This window comes from Symsagittifera roscoffensis, chromosome 2, assembly GCF_963678635.1.
Source record: "Symsagittifera roscoffensis chromosome 2, txSymRosc1.1, whole genome shotgun sequence".
Lineage (NCBI taxonomy): Eukaryota > Metazoa > Xenacoelomorpha > Acoela > Convolutidae > Symsagittifera > Symsagittifera roscoffensis.
Window position 1 is genome coordinate 10,345,930 of NC_087063.1, and position 13,643 is coordinate 10,359,572.

Consider the following 13,643-nt stretch of genomic DNA (forward strand, 5'->3'; position numbering starts at 1 on the left):
ATCCATTTGGAGTGGTTACTTGTCATCTTGTCATTCTTTTGGGCCCTTATTAGATCCGACAGCCGGTATCTCGACAGCCATAAAAACACTGGGAGTATGACCGACTGGCACATACTCCCCGGACTCGAGATCGAAATGAGGACATCAATCTCGAGTCCGAGGAGTATGTGCCAGTCGGTCATATTTGGAAGTTTGACCTTGAGAAACACCAAACACTCAATTTTGGGAGGAAATTTAATTTTTCAAAATTTCGAATGGAGCCTGTCATGCTCAAATGTCTCGCGACAACTGAAATTATCAGAAAAATAAGATCAGAACATCCGATTTACAATCGCGGGAAAGTACCTAAAAAGCAGCGGGAAATTGCTATTCGCAATTTCCAGATACAAAATAAAACGCGAGTAGAGCCGTCTTATCCTGAAATAGGAGAAGAAACGATTGCGAAAAAAGATCACGATTATTCAAGCTGAACTAGAGTGAACCCTCAGTGGAAAGGTGGACAACTGGGGTGCCCCAACGGTTCAGACCAAAATTTCATTACTAGAGTCAAAACTTGTTTTCCTGATTAAAACTAATTAGTATTAAACTCCTCAAGTTATCATACTTAGTTCTCGAGTTGCTCATTAATTTAGTTACCTCTAATTCCCGAGTGTGCCGACATGTGAGTTCTCAATTTAGTTTTCGTGAGTGTGTTTTATGATTGTTATGTTGAAATAAGGCAAGTTTTAGGTTGATCCATCTGAAATGGATCAAAGTTTCACTGTCTAATAAAAAGTAACTGTGCGGATTGTTCCGACCCTGTTTTTAACGGCGTCCGTGTATTTTGGGTATTTTGAGACCTAAGTATAGGGACGTTCTTATTTTCTAGAGTGGGGGGTATTTTGGTAGTGGCCTCTAAGCTGTAACGCGTTTTTAATCTCATGTCGCAAGCGAACCGAATTGGCTCCGACCGTTTTGAGGTGGACAAACACGAGAGATAGTGTCCCTGACTCTTGATCCAATGGTTATAGGTCCTATTCTTCTTAAGCCTCATATGTGACCGAAGTAGGCGACTGTTACAAGCGCTTCGCTAACCTCGTCCTTCTTTTTCATGGCGATTAATTCTTTGTTTATGTCTTTTTCAATTTGCATAATCACGCTGTCTGTCAGATTCTTCCTCTCACTAAATTTTTCTGCCTGTGAAAATCTTTCAGTGTTTTCTCATATGTCTCCTTTTTCATCACAAACCCAACCACTTATCAAACGGCACTGCCAGAAGACTGTTGTCCTTCAAATAATTTCTGGCTTTTTCAACACATCTGTCAGAGAGGATCTGTTTCACATTCTTAGCAAATCTCTTTGCAGCTGCGTCAGCATCATAAAATTTTTCTCCGGGTATTCTATTTAACTTCAGTTCAGACAAAAAACTATTAATGTCAGCAAGGAAGTGAATTTCCTTGAATTTGTCTCGTACTGGATCTTTTGGTCCAAAACTTAAAACTTCCCGCACCTAAAGCGGCAAAATCACCATCTAAAATTCTAACTGACCTTTCATCCAAAATTTTTAATGGTCTATCCTGTCTCTCCGAAAGTTTTTCAAGCTTTCTCTTGTGTCGGCTTATCAGGTTATTGTCACTACACCTTGCTTACCGGTTCAGAGGGAAATTACCGAAGGCCACCACTTCTCATCTATACCCCTTCTCACTACCTCTCTTGCTTTTACTAGGCTACCCAATGCCTTGGCCTTATCCTCATTTGCCTGGCTTATCTCAGATCTCAAGAGTCTCAGTTGGAAGCTGTGCACCGCTTGTTCCGAAAAAACACCGTTATCAGGCACGCGAAACCGTAAAAAATCTTGTGACATTCGACCAGAATGGCCAAAATGCAGTCTCTGCAGAATTCAGGATTTTAGCAGTGAACCTTCCGGATTGGCGATTTAGAACGGATAAGGACGTTATTTGAATGATTGGCCAAACGGTGAAGGCTAGAAGATTCTGGAATTCTAAATTTTAAATTTTCGAAGTGATGACGTAACATTTCTGAGAAATGTTAAAACGGCCATTTTGGCTAAAATAGCAGAAAGAAACAGAACAACTTTATCTGCGATTACGAACAGTACGAAAATCGAGACTAAAAAACAACAACGAACTACCGAACAGCAGAGGACGTTCCGAGTTGCAACTATTGTGCTGTTACAATAGTTGCAAGGCCGTTGCGAACAACGGTGAAGGGTAAAAACCAGCCCTCCGAGTTAGGGTGAACCTGAGGTTAAGGAGCTTGATTTGCCGGATTCAAGAATCCGGAAGGGTCTCGGGACGGGAACTTTTATGAACTTGTATTGAATTTTAGCATCCTGTCATGTCCTGACTTGAATTTAACTGATATTTTGATTAGTTTTGACAAGGATGAGGTGCTAGGAGTTGGGGGAAAGGGTTGATCCATCTTCGATGGAGATGATGATTTTTATCTACTGAACAAAAACAATAGTAATATGATAAGTAGCAGCCCTGTTTTTAGGAGTGACCTCGTGGTCTGGGGATACAGAGACCCAGCCATGAGCTCACTAATTTTGCATGTAATTCAGTTAATTTGAGCGTTCTGGTCGAAGCCGGAGAACAGTAGCGTTTTTGTCAGCCTGATGTAAGAAAGACCACCGAAAAGTACTGGCTTGGTAGAGACGGTGAAAAACATGCAAAGCTCTGTTTAGACGCTAGCCAGTCGTCTTAAGACTTAGTTTTGTTATCCGTCGATATGTATCTTCCGGGCGAATGTTACATCTGGTATCATGTTGTTATCGAGACATTTTCTCAGAAATTTAATTCTCAGGAAACTGCTATTAAATTTATCAAAATGTATATAAAAAACTCCGATTTTATATATTGTTTCAGAGCATGAGTAGTTAGAAAAAAGGAAAGGGTCAATCCATCTCCAATGGATTTAGTTTATAACTGTCACTAAAAGCATGCTAAATTATGGTTTTCCAGCCGTGTTTTCAATAGTAATCACGTAGTATGTGGATCCGAGACCCAGCTAAATGGTTATTTTCGAATGTAAACGAAAGCTGATCAAAAGTCGTTTGACCGATGGCCTAAAAATGGTAACTTTTACCTAGCCCTAAACAGACCAGAAAAGTAACTGGCTAGGCCTAGACCGTTAAAAACGAGTGGACCTGCCAGTCGTCAATGGGTACTTTTTCTACGCTCCGTCACTGTGTAATGTCTGTGCGAGTTACACAAGCCGACGGGACTTCAAAACGAATTGATAATTCGAAGGGGTATAGGACAACAAGCCGACGGGACTTCAAGCCGAAAGGACTTCAGACCAAAATTCAAACTTCACAGCACGTCAAATCACTATTTTTTCATCTTTAAAACGTTGGTTCTCAAAGATTTAGGCAAGTTTGGTCCATCATAAGCGTTTTTATGACATTGAATCACTTAGGATTTGCATCCGTTTATAATATCAACTGGTGTTTGCAATGCTTAATTTATAAACAAGAAAATTATCTTCAATTGTGTTTAATTTTCAATTTTCCTAAGCATTCTGTGGAGGCTTCAGTTTTATGAAACGCCCATAGTTACCGAAGAAAAATCATTAAATTGAGAAACTCTTCAAAAAAATTTTCAAATTAATCATATTTCATGACTTAATGAGAAAGTTTGTGGGTTCAAGTCAGGTCAGCTTGATGTCCGGCACCCAATTTGACTTTCCTATCTCTATAATGAAGGTTGGTAAAAACTTGTATCAATATTACTTCATTAAACGTTTTCCTCCGAAGACATCATCAGAAATCTAGAGAAATTCAGTTTGATGACAATGCACACATCAAAAGGCTCTGTCATGGTACCTTGTTAGGCTCTGCCAGTGTACTATCAGTTGTTGCAAGTTTTGCTTCCAAATTTGACTTCTGATATCCTTTTAGTTTTCGAGATATGACGGTTTTTGTGATTTAAAAAAATTTCAGGAAACTTAAGCCCCTGTAGTTGGGGCTTTCAGAGTACTCTCAGGGGTTGCAAATCACATCTCGAAAACTAATTTAGTTGTTGAAATTGTACAAAGAACTTAGATAGAAATAACTTCTTAAAACTTGAAGTTCCCATCTCTATTGTGAGGATCTGTCAGGGTACTCTCAGGGGTTGCGAATTTCGCCGCCAAATTTGTCTGCCCAATTCCTTGTAGTCTTCAATATATGACGATTTTTGCGATTTGTTTAAAAAAGTTTCATAAAGCTGTTCAAAATATGAAATTCCTAACCCGGTAGCTGGGGGCTTTCAGAGCCTTCTCAGAAAATGCGAATCTGGCCAAAAATATGACTGCTCATTTCTTTTTCGTTTTCGAGATATGGCGTTTTTATGGTTTTAGCAAGGTGCCGGCAAGGGTATTGCAACTGGGTACTATTTTTTTCGCGTAAACAACTTTTTTCTCCACAGGACTCGTCTGAGACTCATCTCTACCTTGTTTCATAATGTATTCAAATTTCTTAGCGTTCCCGGACAACTTAGTCTGGAGGTAAATAATATGCCTGGATCGGCAAATGTTTTGGGTTGGAATCTGACCAGGATCTGCTTTTTTTTTCAAACGGGAAATAAAATTGTCGGCCAATTATTTGTCTGTTTATCTGTTATCAGCTTAGTTGTTACATCTTGGAATATTTTTTTTTTTGCTGCGCGCATTTTTCAATTTTGTTTTTAGTGTTTTATTTACGACTACATTTAGTAACTTTGCTTACACTGACTTCGTATTTCCTTCGTTTTTTGTTTCGCTAAAAAAAATTCCTCGGCCAAAATTATTTCGGCCAATTCATCGGCCTTGAGCCCGAATTTTTGGACGTTTCAAAATAAGCACAATTTTAGCACTCCCCTCCGCTCCTGTTAATTTGGTTGTTTACCAATCGCTTGCAATGGTTGTTTCCTTTTTTGCAAAAATTTTAGTTTTCTCTCAGAAACTTCTCTTGATTTTCAAAAAAGGGGTATGAGTTGAAGGACCGCTTACTCTTCTGTTTGCATGCGTACTCCCCTAGAGTCATTTTTCACTTGACCCCTCTGTCTTTTGATCCCTCACTGGACCAATTCTTAGAAAAGTGTGGCTGAATATTTGAATCATATTTTTCTTTTTTTTTTCGTTTTCTCGAAAACTATCCTTCTCAAATATGAGTTTTTGGTTTTAATGAATTGAACCGTTTTAAAACGCTTCCCTGCATAAGTGGCTACGACCAATTTTTTTGCCCAGAAAGTTATGGCCCTCGGATTAGCCAAATTTGTGATCGTTTTGTGAACCTTTTTTCCGTTTTTCTCAAAAATTAACCTCTCAAATCCGTTATAGTGGGCTCAAGGAGATAGCGGGTAATGGGAAACACCTTTGCCTTAGCGGACACTAACAAAAACTTTTACACAAGAAGTTATCGCCCTCTGAAAGTTCAAATTTTGATTTTTTGACCGTTTTCTTAAACTTTTTGAAAATTCTCGAAAACTACCCTGCTATACATGAGATTTTAGGTTCAGTTCTCACAACAGGTTTCGGGAAGCTCATTTGCTTATGCGATTACGCCTAAATTTATTTGACTCCAAAAGTTATGGCCCTGTGAAAAGTAAAATTTCTCATTTTGTGACCGTTTTTGTTTTGAAAATTTTTAACTTTTCTCGAAGACTGCCCTCACAAATCTGAGATTTTTGGGTTCTATCGAAGAAACAGGTTGCGTGAAGTCTTCTGCATGTTGTTTATGCATAATTTTTACACACAAAAAGCTATGATTCTAGGAATCGTCAAATTTTATATTTGTTTACCGTTTTTTGGTATTTTCTTGCTAACTATCCTGCCAAATCTGATATTCGGGTTAAACTATCCTGCTTAATTATCTGATTTAATCGAATGAACAGGTGGTTGAAAGCCTGATTTTATAATTGGCTATGCCCAGTTTATCTAAGAAAAAGTAATGGCCTTCAAACAAGTCTTTTTGGAATTTTTTTAGAACTTTCGACCGATTTTGGAAATTTTGAAAAATTCTTTCTCTTCTCACTTATTTTAGTAGAGAAACAACTGAGATTATGGGCAAAGTCCAATTTTTAAAATCTGAGTTTTCGTGCCGCATCAGTATAGCAAGTTCATTCAATTTTAAACACATACCTACAGCTTAAGCTGGACCCGTAGTTGTGTTTTTATCGAGACATACGAAAATTTTTGTTCACCTAGTTTCTAACATCTAAAAATTTTTTCGACTTGTTTTATGTTTGGATTGCATCGCAATTTTTTTTAATGGTTTTTCAAAATTTGAGTTAAAAATACGTGAAGGTGTTATTTTTTTTACAAAATTCCTGTTTGATAAAAACAGGTATTATGAAAATGTTATTGGGATCGGTTTTTTATTGAGACGCTTGGTATCAATGGGAATTCCGTCTACTCCCCTGTGTGCCTGCATGCTCATCTAGTCTCTTTTTACCTTACCCCACCTTCTACAGCCTTCGAAAAAGTATGGGGGGGCTTTTTGACCCAATTTTGTTTTTGGATTTTTTACATTTTCTCGAAAACTACTCGTCGAAATCTGAGATTTTGGGTTCTACGGATAAAACAGGTTGTGGGAAGCTCTCCTGCATAAATGGCTATGCCCAAATTGTTTTAAATAATTTGTTATGGCGTTCAGAAAAGAAGAGTTTTCGATTTTTTCACCATTTTTTGAAACTTCTCGATTTTTCTCGTAAACTAGACTCCCAAATCTGAGGTTTTAGCTTCAGTGTGTAGAGTGGGTTGAAGAAAACTTTGCAACCTCAACGATTACGCTTAATATTTTTTTACACAAAAGTTATGACCCTCCGAAATGTCAAATTTTTGATTCGTTGACCGTTTTTTTTAAAACTTTTTGACTTCTCTCGAAAAGTACCCTCCCAAATCTGAGAGTTTGGTTTCAAGAGGTAGAACGGGTTGTGTGAAGCTCTCATAGTTAAGCGGTTGCGCCCAAATTGTTTTACACTAAAAGTTATGACCCTCGGGAAAAAAGAATTTTTGACTGTTTTTTGATACTTTTTTTTACTTTTCTCAAAAACTACCCGCTCGATTCTGAGATATTGGTTTCATTGTGAAGAACGGGTGTTGGGAAGCTCCACTGTATAGGCGGTTACGCTTAATTTTTCGACACAGAAAGTTATGACCCTCGAAAAAGCCAAATTTTTGATTTTTTTTCTCGATAACTACCCACCCAAATTTAATGAGCAACGCTTTAAGCATACTTCAACCCAACAAGCTCTTGTAATCACTTCAATTTAAAAAAAAAATGAAGTAATTGATGAAATTAACAGATTTTGAAGTAATTAATTTGGGATTTTTTGTTGCAATATGTCTTATTTTGAAATTACCCTTGTCCTTCCACATAAATACAAAAATTCTCAAACAGGTTTTTCCAGTTTAGCTGGTCTCTAGTTTGAAATTACTAACCCTGTAATTGGATGCTGTCAGAGTACACTCAAAGGATGCAGATCTTATTTCCACTATATGCGGTTTTTTATATGAGTTTTCAAAAATTCGAAGTACCCTAGGTGCGTTTTAAGCTAGTTTACCTAAATTTTGTCGGCTTAGTTACCGCCATATCAATGCTTCTGAAAGTATTTTTCACGCGGGCTATTTTATTGCTGGGAATGTTTTCTTTAAACTCTCATTTGAGACAAAATTAAGAAACTTTCTTTTGTGGTTTTTCGACGTTAGTGGCTTTCTTCACATTTTTTGTCTGCGAGATCGCAATGATGGTTGAAACTCCGGCTCTTTTTCCTTTTCGCCCTACCTCCAAAATTTTACAAGTAAACATTTTGTTCACATGTTCGATTATTGTGAAAATTGACATACGGACTAACTAGGTTATGACAAACATATTTGGTCTTCATAATTTACCTTGTAAAACCACTCGTTACACCATAAAGTTCATATTCGTGTGAGGAAAGGGAAGGGGGTGGAAGAAAAGGAGCCGAAATTCCGCCAAAATTTTGCTTTCAATTGTTTTCGAAATCGAAGTGATTTGGAAAATAACATTTCAATTAGCACGTGGTTATTGGAAGTCACTTTTGACTAAAGATATTTGACAAGTAGTTTTAAAATGGAGGATCAATTTGTACCTGAAGAAACCATCTCTCACTTAACGGAAGTTATTGGGAGAAGTCTGAATATAAGTATAAGCAAACTGCAATCAGATGATTTCAAGTGAGTAAATTGCCACCCCCCCCCCCCCCTTTTCAAATTTTCTATTTTGTTATTTTTTAAGTGTGGCTAAATGTTGCACCAGTAAGTGATTTTTCGTTTTGAGGTATGAAAAACAAATGAGTTCAGAGAAGGCAATCTGTTTACCATGGAAATTTCGGATCATGTTAACTATTCCCCCACCTCCCTATTGCAATAGGGGGGAAATAGTTAACAAGGTTTGGATGAAATTTATTGAAATAACGTCAACCAATAGGAATGCGAATTGAAATAACGTCAACCAATAGGAATGCGACAGAACACATTTCTGAGAAACACAAAACCAATCCAGTTGAGCATAAATGCTTTTGACAATTAAACTTGCCGAAATGTGTTTTTATAGGGGGGGGGGGGGGGGGAGATTCTGGCTCTTTTCCTCCACCCCCTACCCCCTCCCCCCACCTCACTCAAACTGGTCCAACGAGTGGTTTTACAAGGTTAATTATGAAGACCAAATATGCTTGTTATGGCCTAGTTAGTCTGCATGCCATTTTTCACGACAATCGGACAAAGTGAACGGAAACTTCAAATATGAAAAAATTTGCTGGTGGGGGGGGGGGGGAAGGAAAAAGAGCCGAGATTCTTTACAAGGTACCATAGGAGGGGAAATAGTTAAAATGATCCGAAATTTCTATTACATTGAAATAGTTTTCCGAATCTATCTATTTTTGTATATTTAAATGCGGGCTTCAGTATTTCGCCATGCTTAAAGCTTTTTCAACGTATTATTGCATGTTTAATGAAAGAATTTGGCTCTTTTTCCTTTTCCCCCCACCTCACACGACCTTCAATATATTAGTGTAACGATTGGTTTTACGAGGTTGAGTATGAAGACCAAATATGTTTTTCGTAGCCTTATTAGTCTGTATGTAAATTGTAATAGCAATCGGACAATGTAGTCAACAAATTTACTTGTAAAAATTTGCAGTTGGGGGGAAAAGGAAAAAGAGCCAAGAATTTTTGCACGTTTAAGCTATATTGTATATTGCAATGGTTAAGACTTTTTTTTTCGATTTTCCAATCTGAATTCAGTCTTTATTTCACCGAGTTTGAAATGAGCAACCCAAAAATGGGATACTGTCAGGGCTTTCAATTATGAATGCTCAAATACTTTTGGTTTACGAGATACGACGATTTTTGTGATTTTTCAGAAAATTTAAGGAAAACTCAAATTTTAAAGTAATTCACAAAATTTGAAATTCCGGCTCTTTTCCAGTTTCCCCCCTTTCAAAATACCGAGTTTTATGTTTGTTTTACGTGTTATTACGGCTAAATGCGTGATGTTACGCTGTAAAGTATGAAGAACAAATCTGTTCAGAATTGTCGATTTGTTCACCACGCCAAATTTCATTGCATTGTGACAACGTTAAATAGACTTTTCAAAATTGAATTTGAAAGGGGGGAAACTGGAAAAGAGCCGAAATTCCCAACCTTGTAGTTGGTTCTGTAAGTGTACTCTCAGGAGTTCCAAGTTGCAAATTTTGCGTCCAAATGTGACTGCTCAAATGCTCTTAGTTTCCGAGATGTGACGTTTGTTAGGTAACTTTTGTAAAATGTTCAAAGATCCGAACATTTTACTTTTGTTAGGTAATTTTTTTGTAAAATGTTCAAAGAAATTAGATTAAAAAGTTTTCACAAACTTTGAAGTTTTCATCTTTACAGTGAGGTATGTCAGGGTACTCTCAGGGTTTGCGAATTTTGCCTCCACATTTGACTGCTCAAGTCCTTGTAGTTTTTGAGATATTGCGTTTTTTGTGATTTATTTAAAAAAAGTTTCATAAAGCTGTTCAAAATATGAAATTCCTAACCCTGTAGTTGGGGGCTTTCAGAATACTCTCAGGAGTTGCGAATCTTGCCTCCAAATATGCCGGCTCATTTCTTTTTAGTTTTCGAGATATGACTTGCGATAAGTGTTAGCTGGGCCCGTAGGTGTGTTTTTATAGAAACATACGAAAATTTTTGTTCACCAGTTTATTTCACCATCTTAAATTTTTTTCGATGTTTGTTTTGCATTTCAAGTGGTGATCTTGTTTTCAGAAATGAATTGAAGAATTTCGTTTTGAATGACGAGCAGAAGGCAGTCTACGCCAACAGAGGCAACGGAGACCATGTCAACTTGAACAAAATTATCCCGAAAGACCTTGGAAAAGGTTTGCAAATACGAATCTGCTTTTCAACTCGAATCTTAGGCTCCCTCACCACACAATCAGTTTTATGGTATAACAAGGGGTTTTTTTAGTCAAGAGCAAATTTTAAATTAAAGGCATCATAACGCTTGCAGTTTTCCAGTTTCGAGCTAAAGAAATTAGTGTATGGCGTTGAGTTGGGAAGTTACGAACCTTTTCCCAAAAGGTGAAGGATAAGAGATTTTCATTTACTTACATAAAAAGCTGCGGTGTTTCTGTTTATTCAGTATACGTAGTTTGAGGGTAAAGCAACATTTTCTTGCCTAGAAAACTAACCGAAACATGCAGGTATAGCTGAGTGTTTCAGTTATTTAAGGTGCTGGTTTTTTTTCAAATCCTCAAAAAGTGTATGCTGAACGTGGAGGGCTGTTCAAATGGAGTCTGAACTTTCATCATCATTCCCTAAAAATGGCATTTTGGACTAGTAGCCGGACTGTTCAAACTTATTATTTAGGCAAACTTCTCTTTGTGAAAAAGAAGCCCCCGAGAGTAAAACAGGATGAGGGGGGAGACAAGGGGTCCAAATTGTCTGCAGATAGTCCGGCAGAAGGACCACAAAAGGCGAGCAAAATATTCATGTTTGGAGAACTGGACAACTCTGGATACGTCACACAAATGTTTTACACGTCCAGCAACGTGAGCATACTTTACTTACTCTAAAGGAAGGTACGACCTCAAACAAACTGCTCGGAGAAAGTAATTTTTACAGTAATTTGTAGAAGTGGGACAGTAATTTTTACTGTAGTCAATCCTTGCACTGAAACACTTACATTCTGCGCGTTAACAACTACATATAGAAGTTCAAATTTTTCAGAAAAGTTGAATAATTTTTTAACGAATGTTTAATTTCTTAACGAAGGCACTTAGTGAATAAGAGTCGATCAACGTAGTTCAGAATTTTATATAGATTGTGATGATATAATTTTGTTTTTGTTTAAATCGGAAAAAGGCTTAAACATAGTTCACGCTCAAATTTGATTTTTCGTGATTTGATTTCTGATTTTTCAAGTTCAGTTCGTTTTCTTAGTCAAAAGGAAGGCAAACTCCACTATCGAACTGCAAAAGTGTAAATGTCAAGAAAAGCGTGATCGACTTCTATTTTCGAAAATGGAATTTAAAAGTATAAGATTTCCCAGCGAAAAAGAATTACCTATTAATCTAGCTTTCTCAAATTATCTTAAAATTATCACTCATTAATAATTCGGCTCTTTTCCAGTTCCCCCTTTTCAAAATACCGATTTTATGTTTGTTTTACGTGTTATTACGGCTAAATGCGTAATGTTGCGCTGTAAAGTATGAAGAACAAATCTGTTCACAGTTGTCGATTTGTTCATCACGCCAAATTTTATTGCATTATAACAACGTTAAATAAGCTTTTCAAAATTGAATTTGAAAGGGGGGAACTGGAAAGGAGCCAATAGTTCTAGAAATTCAAAGAGCTTAAAGGCCATCTATTTTCTCGGAAAGTCGAAATTTGAATTTTTTTTTTCAAAAAACTAGTCAGTATTTTTGTGTTAACTTGCGTTTATTGACTCTTTTCCAGCTATGATATTTCACAATAGCTAGCTTGCGAGCGTAGTGTAATTAAACAATAAAGTGGGGGTATGTATCAGTTGTTTTGTATATCAGCTCTTTTCCAATCTACCGACAGTTCTTATTTCTAATTTGATACTGACATTTCTAATTTCTAGAACTATCATTAACGTAGTGAAGCCTCTCATATGAGTCGTGATATTTTTTGGTTTTTTCAAGAAAAGTCTTGAAATTTGATCACGCTTAAAATAGATTTTTCGAGGTTTGAGTTTTGATTTCTTTTCAGTTCAGTTCATTTCATTTGTTAAGAGGAAGGCAAATTCCACTATTGAACAACAAAAATGCCGAAGATTGTGATCGGCCTCTGGTTTCGAAAAATGATTATAGTTTTCCGATTTCCCAGCGGATTAATAAAACTGTACCTATTGATCCAGTTTTGCAAATACAGTTAATTCCAATAAAAAAAGTTATTTTGAAATACGAAAGTTGAAGTTTTTTTAAAATCAAATCAGTTTTTTTTTGTTTCTTTGCGGTCATTGTCTCTGTTCCAACGGTCTGTTCACAATTTTTCAATCTATCTTCACATGCGTTTATGGCTAAATGCGTGATTTTTCTCGTAAGGCCTGAATGACAAATCTGTTCGTAATGGGTAATACGGGGACCGATCTGAGAGCAGACCAATCTTTCGGTATGAAAAGAGAAAAACTAGTCTTTTAGAAGAACAACGTGATACAGCTGACGCATAATTGATTGACAGAGGTGAAAAGACGCACGAACGTGGGTCAAGCTTCCCGAATTAAGACAATTATCTGACGGTTTGTCAACACTTTATTTTATACTCGTTTCGAATGCCGCGTTTGATGTTAGTGTTTTGAATGGTTTTGAGATCAGATTGTTTAAATATCGGTCTGCTAAAAAACCAGTTTGCCATAATACTTAGAACCAGATATTATGTTCACCGTGCAAAGTTTCGTTACATGAAACTAATGCTAATAGATTTTCAAAACATAATTGGAATAGAGAACGTTTGCTGAGACAAGTGTAGTGCGGAACTAAAATGTTGTCCAAATATGACTGCTTAAAACCTTGTAGTTTTCCAGATATGACGGTTTGTAATTTTTTCAAAAAAATTTCATGAAATTAAAGTTTTTTTTTTCTTCAAAATTTGAAATTCCTAAGATGTAGTTGAAGGCTGTCCTAAGCTGTAGTTTGAAATTCCTAAGCTGTAATCTCAGTAGTTGCGAATTCGGCCTCCAATTAAGAATGCCCAAATCTTTTTAGTTTAAGAGATAAGATGATTTTTGTGATTTTTTTCGGAAATTTTCAGAAAACTCAAATTACAAAATAATTCACACAAGTGAAATCTCAACCCTGTATTTGCGTGCTGTCAGAGTACTGTCAAAGATTGCAAATTTTGTCTTCAAATGAAACTGCTCAAATCTTGGTAGTTTTCGAGGTATGACATTTTTTCTGGTTTTCAAAAAGGACCTTTTTTTATAGAAAACTTAAGGTTGAAGTTCCTCAAAATTTGAATTTCTCATTTCGACTGCTTTGCCGCGAACGTCCAAATGCATAAAAAAGAAAAAAATGCTTAAATGCGCTCGTCCAAATACCTTAAATGTGAAAAAATTTCCCAACGCGAATGTCCAAATGCGACTGCTTAATTGCTTGTAGTTTCCTAGATGTGACGTTTCTTAGTTCATTTTAAATTTTTTCAAAGAACTTATA

General features: G+C 36.6%; 1 protein-coding gene across 1 annotated transcript in view; it reads left to right on the forward strand.

Moving 5' to 3' along the window:
• Positions 1–10,237: 10,237 nt before the first annotated feature.
• Positions 10,238–13,643, forward strand: part of LOC134839682 (dynein beta chain, ciliary-like) — a 214,558-nt gene continuing 211,152 nt past the window's right edge. The window contains exons 1-2 of the mRNA XM_063855304.1: positions 10,238–10,346; positions 10,837–11,018. Of these exons, the coding sequence (XP_063711374.1) occupies positions 10,959–11,018 (60 nt within the window). The 5' untranslated portion in view covers positions 10,238–10,346; positions 10,837–10,958. The remainder of the gene's footprint in view (positions 10,347–10,836; positions 11,019–13,643) is intronic.